The 7,500-nt window shown below is 42.7% G+C and overlaps 1 protein-coding gene across 1 annotated transcript in view; it reads left to right on the top strand.

Annotated features, from left to right (window-relative positions):
- The first annotated feature begins 6,323 nt into the window (after positions 1-6,323).
- The window catches only part of LOC138963763 (toll-like receptor 13), a 3,108-nt gene continuing 1,931 nt past the window's right edge, over positions 6,324-7,500 (top strand). The window contains exon 1 of the mRNA XM_070335616.1: positions 6,324-7,500. This exon is cut by the window's right edge and continues 1,931 nt beyond it. Within this exon, the coding sequence (XP_070191717.1) occupies positions 6,366-7,500 (1,135 nt within the window). The 5' untranslated portion in view covers positions 6,324-6,365.

The following is a 7,500-nucleotide window of genomic DNA, read 5'->3' as shown; positions in this document are numbered from 1 at the left end:
CATGTCGGTTAGCATGTTGTTGTGTTGTGTTGGTTTTGTTGTTGACTTTGTTGAATTTTGTTGTTGTTTTGTGAAGGGCAATTCTCATTACTGCAGTCACCAACATTCTGCTATTTTGTAGAGGTTACACGCCGAGTCTCAGTGATTATTAAAAATAATGGTCGAAGTTTGCGGATCATGAAAAATGCAAGCTTTAGCGAGCTTTTTCATGACCGCGAACTGAGACCATTATTTTTTATAATCACTGAGACGAGGTGTGTAACCTCTTTATTCCTCCTTTCTTCAGTTATTCAAAGAAAAGAGGAGGTTTTTTGCGAAAGTTTGATCGAATCCTATTCACTCAACCAGTCAACCTGCGCAGGCGATCGATTAATGCGCGGTTGTATAGTTCCGTGCAAATCATTCCATTCTGTTAACACTTCTTGTCAGTTTTCCTATTTTGGACTAAAATCAAGTACACAGATATGCTGTTATTCTGCTGTGGCGGCAAAGGCAGATATTGTGTGTTCTGTATATGTTTTGGTATCGCTTAGGATAATGTTCTTTCGTCAAATGGGACTAGCAGACGAACTTTTGCACCCGTGTTCCAACGTTAAAAACTGTATGAAGTTCAGTTTTCTGGGGAAAATAGTGTATGAAACCGCTTTATGTTGTTTAAATTGATGAGATGTGTGCATTTGGTTGCGTGTGATCTGTTTATTAAATGAAATATTGTTGAAAATTGACCGTCGGATTGCAGTCTGTTGTCGAAGAAACTGAGTGAAAAGAAGGGGAACTACTCTTGTCGCTAGACAAAGTATGAGTTACTTGCCTTGCGGGAAATTGCTTGTGATGAACGTTTGAGCACGGCAAATCTAGATTCAGAAAACAACCGAACTCATGGATTTTATATGAAGATTCATGTGTTCAGGCCTGTAGTTGTTAATTTAAATGCGGTATGTTTGTATTGTTTGCTCCAGAGATGTATACTTCGTACGTTAGAGCGTTCGGAACTTTTCAGTCGCAAAAAGTAGTACCGAAACAGAACAACTTCTCAACCCATTGCACTATCGAGGATTCCGGCTGTTGCTGGGTCGTTATTTGTTTGGTTGCTGGGTCATTATCGAAAAATAACTACCCCTACAAGTTTACAGAGGTAAAGGAGCAGAGGGGGGAATAAGTTCTTGTATAGAACGTTGTTGATGTTCTTCCAGGAGTATTATTCTCCCGCAAGCGCGCGCGTGTGTGTGTGTGTGTTTGTGTGTGTGTGTGTGTGTGTGTGTGTATGTATGTGTGTGTGTGTGGTGTGTGTGTGTGGTGTGTGGTGTGTGTGTGTGTGTGTGTGTGTATGTGTGTGTGTGTGGTGTGTGTGTGGTGTGTGTGTGTGTGTGTGGTGTGTGTGTGTGTGTGTGTGTGTGTGTGTGTGTGTGTGTGTGTGTGTGTGTGTGTGTGTGTGTGTGAGCGCGTCCATCTGTCCGTCCGTCCTCGTGTTGGCAGCATCACATGCATTATTGTTTGTGCATACATCCATGCTCGTGTTTTCAGCATGTCTGTCTGTTAGTCTGTCTGTTTGTTGTTCCTCTGTTGTCTTTGTAAAATGTGCTAGTCATCTAAGATTTATCTCCAGATACAATTCGCCTTGTGACTGAACTGAACAAACGTTTTATAGCATTTTACACAAAGTAAGGTTTAGCAAATATTGTCTTTATGACATTCGAGTGTTTACCTGCTCAACCATAAGGAAGTTTATTTTTGAGCGAAGTGGTCTTTTGTTACTTTGCTGTTTGTAAAGAGGTCCTCAATCTTTGTCTTGGTCATTAACTAAAACTTGTGAAACTTAAGTTCCAAAATACACGCCTGTCACTGTAATTTACACGGAAGTAATATTCAATCTTCGCCTTTCTTGTTTGGCGTTAGCTGCAGTTTTGATATGCGTCTTTTAAGCTTGAACAGAGATGGACGTTCAAAAAGATCAACCTTTAAGATTGCTTTTGTCTTGTAATTCTTTAGTCCATAATTTCGGATGTGCTGTGAACAGAACTAATACACACAGCATATCTTTGACATTATATTAACTGTGGAAAATCAAAACACGTTAAATTACGCAGACATGTAGTGTTTTTTTACCACATTTAAAAAAAACTTTAAGTTCTTGAAGGATGATGGCAGTGAGTCCCAGACTGATGTATCCGAGAATGCAAGACTGGTCTTGTAAAGGTCTATCAAGTTGACGGACCCATATATATATGTCGGTTGCTTTCTTAAATAGTGATGTGATGTAAATGAAAATGGCTTTGTTTAACTTGAAATGCTTCTCCAGTCGAAGAAAGTTTAGCATTTTTAACTTCATGTCTGTTGAGGCATTTTTCTTTACGATGAATTTAGCCGAGTGACAATATAGACAAGAAATGTGGTTGATTAAAATCAACAGGGGTCGAAGCCGTGTTATAATAAAAGAAGCAGTGATGTACGGATACATGTGAAAGTAAGCAGTTGTCCCTCGAATGTTCTTCGTGAACATGTAAGAGCTGTCATGCAAAGATGAAGTGGTATTAATATTCTTAGCATCCTTTGCACAAAATTCTACTTTGTCTTCCAGTTGCAAATGGAGATCGGATTTTCATGTAGATTGATGCATCTTGTCTGAGAAGTAACTTGTCATATGTTTCTGCTGACTGAAGCAAATAGGGGCCTACATCATATCTTTTCTGAACCGAGAGTCTACATTGTAAAGTCTGTTTCGCAAGTACACGTACATTGAAAGCAATATTTTTCTGTCTCTTGCATGTCACTGAATCCATTTCTGCCCTCAGCAAAAAGCCATGTAAATGCCATTTCCTCACCATTTTCAATCTCGAAGAATTATATTCACAGAGCTATGTTTAGAACTCTGGACATACAACAAAGGTAAAGTGTGTGTAACTCGTTCAAGGCTTGACTGATATGCAAAGTTATCAGCAGGAACCATAACTTCATGTTGTGTTTCTTCAAAGTTTTGTTCAAAATCCCAACAAACACTGTGACTTGCTTAGCTTTGATTCAGCGTTGTGCAAGTCCAAGTCTGCGTATATTGGATTATTGGCTTTTAACCACTGTAAAGCGAGTAAAATGTTATCAGGTGAAACTTTATGTTTGGAAATAACTCTAGTGTGTCCATTTTCATAACAGATAAATACGTGTTCGGTTTTAGTTTGATGCAGAGGAAGTTGGTTAAGAATATCCGACACATTCACAGGTAAATGCAAAACACTGCCACGCTCACAAAACTGACCACCTGGCAGTCAGACAAAATCTGAAGTTTGCAACTTGTCAGAAAATGTGAGACATTTGAGAACCTCTGGAATATGAAAACTTGCATGCATTGCCCCTTTTGACAGGTGTGAATGACATGTTAGGCACGAGACAGCATTTTTGTCAAGTCCCAAACAGTTTGCCTGAATGTATTCAGACTATATTTGCGTTTCCATGAGTAACACTGTTTTTCAAACAGAAATCTGTGACAGGAGTGGCAATGGAAAGATGGCCTTTGTCTGATAGCAACTTCATAGTTATAGTTATGCAGAGGGGAAGTGAGGAAGCTGTCCTCTTCGTTTGTTTTAACTTCACAACTATTTGCTACTTGATCCAGATCAAAAATAATGCATGGTTCATATGGAATATCACTATTTCAAGAGAGAGATTGGCTGCTTTCGACTTGACTGATTCGATTTACTTTGCGTATCGGCTGCAGAGAAAAGTGAGAATGTTCCCGACTAATGCCGGGTTGCAAGTCTTCGTTTGCTGTGTTGTTTACACTTTCTACTGTTGCCAGTACCACTGACTTCAGGCGAAACAGAAGATTGTGAAACATGCACCTAGAAATAGGATACTTCTACCGATCGACGCAACCTCCTCAGTGACTGATGTAGTGTGTGTCGGAGCAGTGTATAAAATTTCTGGGGTCATGCGGCGCTAGCGGCCGACCTCGCCTCGGCAGACGATAAAAAAACGAACAGAAGAACACTTAAAAGGGGGGGGGGTAGTCTTCTTGTTATGACAAACAGTATCAATGTCGAATAACTTTATTCTGTATGGTGTTTGATTACACATTATAACACAAACTATATGTATTTGTAGATTCCAGAAACGGTCAAACTATATGGCTGTGAGTCTACTATATACACTTTGCCCGCTGAGACACTGAAAAGGTTCAAGTAAGTTGGTCAAGCCAATCTTCGACGAAGGCCGGACTTGGGAACGAATCGCTTTGGTGGATTGGTCAGTTTGCCACATGTTGTGGGGCCCCTTACGGGTTGAAAGAGACACTGTCGTTTTTTTCCAAACCTTCTCGAGTGCCCTGCCGTTCTCACGAGATCAGTTACTTCTGTTTTGTTTCGGTTTTTTTTTCAATTGACACCATGTATGACAAATGAAACAGAAAAGCTTGTTGTGAAAATGCACAAATTAGGAGGGAAAAACGAAACAAAACAAAAGTAATAACTGCATGATCTCATGAGAACGGCAAACAACGACGCATGTTCAATCAATCAATATGAGGCTTATATCGCGCGTATTCCGTGGGTACAGTTCTAAGCGCAGGTATTTATTTTTATTTTTTTTATGCAATTTATATCGCGCACATATTCAAGGCGCAGGGATTTATTTATGTCGTGTGAGATGGAATTTTTTTTACACAATACATCACGCATTCACATCGGCCAGCAGATCGCAGCCATTTCGGCGCATATCCTACTTTTCACGGCCTATTATTCCAAGTCACACGGGTATTTTGGTGGACATATTTATTTATGCCCATACAATTTTGCCAGGAAAGACCCTTTTGTCAATCGTGGGATCTTTAACGTGCACACCCCAATGTAGTGTACACGAAGGGACCTCGGTTTTTCGTCTCATCCGAAAGACTAGCACTTGAACCCACCACCTAGGTTAGGAAAGGAGGGAGAAAATTGCTAACGCCCTGACCCAGGGTCGAACTCGCAACCTCTGGCTTCCGAGCGCAAGTGCGTTACCACTCGGCCACCCTGTCATCCCGTTCACCGCTCTCAGCCCATTGAAGAAAGAGGGGTCGTCCTCGACCCCTCAATAATCTTGCTTCTTCAAGTGGACATCACTGCTGCCATCCTAGAGCGTTGAAACAGAAATAATGTGAGGGGTTATATCACACACACACACACACACACACACACACACACGCGCGCGCGCGCGCGCGCGCGCACACACACACAAACACATACCTGCACACACGTGGCTGTCCCCTCCCCCTTTCTCTCTCTCTCACACACACGGCACATACACGCACACACACACGCGCGCACACACCAACACGCATACGTACAAACTCACAAACACATGCACACACTAACATACGTTATGTTTCCAATTTTTGGTGAACTTCCATCCCCAACTGTAGCCAAAATTAGGTCACAAAGAAAGAAACCTTCTCTATCATGTATTATCAGCATGAACATGCCTCAAGTCAGTGTAGTATTCGTGGGATAACACAGTGGTAGCTGCGATGAAAGGACACGCGTGGGACAAGCAACAAGTGTCCCTACATTACAGGTGGCCTGTCATAACAGGTTTATTTTGGTAGATATAACAGACAAAGGGACCTCACAATGTGTCCTTCAAAGGGAGGCGTCCTCTCATCGGAGGGGCCACACATCGCTAGTACCACTGTAATTGTATTTGATGTCAGAGGCTACATTCTCAATAATAGTTGAAGAGGAAGCCTTTTCAAGGAACACCAGGCAGGGTGCAACGCCCCACTTCAGACTGCATTACGGAAGTACTACAAACTATCAAAACATTTGCGTAATTGGCCAATCTTGCCACTGAAGACACTAAATCACCATTTCTATTCTCTGAGCGAAGTCGTCTGTACCATCATTAACTTCTTCGCTTCTGTTCCGAACAGGCTGGCTGATTCACGTCTGTCTATGGTGGAAAGCTAGACTAATACTTCAACCACAGCACTGACAGAAGACAGTATGCGCGGCGACAGTTGTTTCTGGCGATGTTTCCCCTGCGTGTTTTGTCTTCTTATTTTACTCGCTTTGTGTCAACCAGGCATTGTTGGCACTACCTCCACGAGAATAGGAACCCACTATAACTGTTCCAACTCTCCTAATCGCATGTGCGGGGTGGTCTTCTTTGATGACCAGCAGTGTGGTGACAACTACTGCAGATGTTGTGGACGCAGCGAACCCGACCACCAGCCTTACTACGCAGAATGTTTCGATCACAATCTGACCTACATTCCACAGCTTCCACACTCCATCCGGCATCTTAGATTTGCTGCCAACAATCTCACCAGCGTTCCATTGACTGAACACTTCTTTTCTAACGTGACACAGATCACAGACCTGCTCCTGATCAGTACTAAAATGTCTCACATAGAACTAAACGCGTTCAAGGGCCTGAGGAACCTAACGTGTGTACTAGTCACCGGCAGCGAACATCTGACAATGGAGTCGTTCAGAGTTCTCATGGCCATCCCTGGCCTGCAGTACCTTTCAGCACATTCCTGTCAACTGTCTTCTCCTCCCAAGGACCTGTTCAGTAACATGACGTCAGATGTTGTGGAGTTAAGTTTGTCACTTAACTTCCCCACCGACTATACCTGCCTCTATGACTTGACTGCATACTCAGCTTTGGATAAGCTGCGTAACATTGACCTCGCCATCTGTTCCATCTGCGCCGTGAAAACCAGTACCGTGGTCCGCATACAGAGTCTTAACCTAAATGATAACTCCATGAAAGGTTTGCCTGAATCCTGCGCTGCGAACGAAGTGTCACTTTTTCCCAATCTATCCTCACTGAAAATATCAGAAAACGGCTTACTGTTCTTGAAAAAAGCGTGTCTTCCATCTCTAAAGTTTCTTGATTTGAGCTACAATGGCGTGGTTGTGCGGTCTTTCAGTATCACACAGTGTCCTTGCTTGCAGACGCTGTGGATGAGCTACATAAACACAGGCTGGATGAAATTGGCGAGCAACCTATTTTCGCATCCAACGCTGGAAGAGTTGCACCTGGAAGGCGACCACATTGCCTTCGGTAGCCACGACCGTGTCCCCAGCAATATTTTTGCAAACTGCTCTCGACTGACTCGCCTGTCCCTTGCAAAGAACAACTTTGAGAATGTTGATGACGCTAGGTTCCTGGAATTGCTTGGACATCTTTCCCTGGAGGAACTGAATCTGTCAAAAAACAAACTGTCTTCATTTTCCTTATCGACTCTCAGTAACTTTTCAAATTTGTCGAGACTGGAGTTAATGAGTATCGGCATTTCTTCTATACCAGACGGGGCGTTTGATTCGCTGAAGAATCTCTACTGGCTTAACCTAACACAAAACGACATTACAATTGTCACCAAACAGACGTTCAGTGTCGAAACCCGTCAGCGGCTGAGATTTCTCTACCTTGATAGAAACCCTTTCACGTGTTCTTGTCAACTCCTATGGTTCAGAAACTGGTTCGTGTCAGACATGGAGCTGTTTCAGCGCAACGCAAGCTCACGAC

This window comes from Littorina saxatilis, linkage group LG4, assembly GCF_037325665.1.
Source record: "Littorina saxatilis isolate snail1 linkage group LG4, US_GU_Lsax_2.0, whole genome shotgun sequence".
Classification (NCBI taxonomy): Eukaryota; Metazoa; Mollusca; class Gastropoda; order Littorinimorpha; family Littorinidae; genus Littorina; species Littorina saxatilis.
The sequence above is the reverse complement of the archived record's forward strand: the minus strand, read 5'-3'. Positions and strand labels throughout refer to the sequence as shown.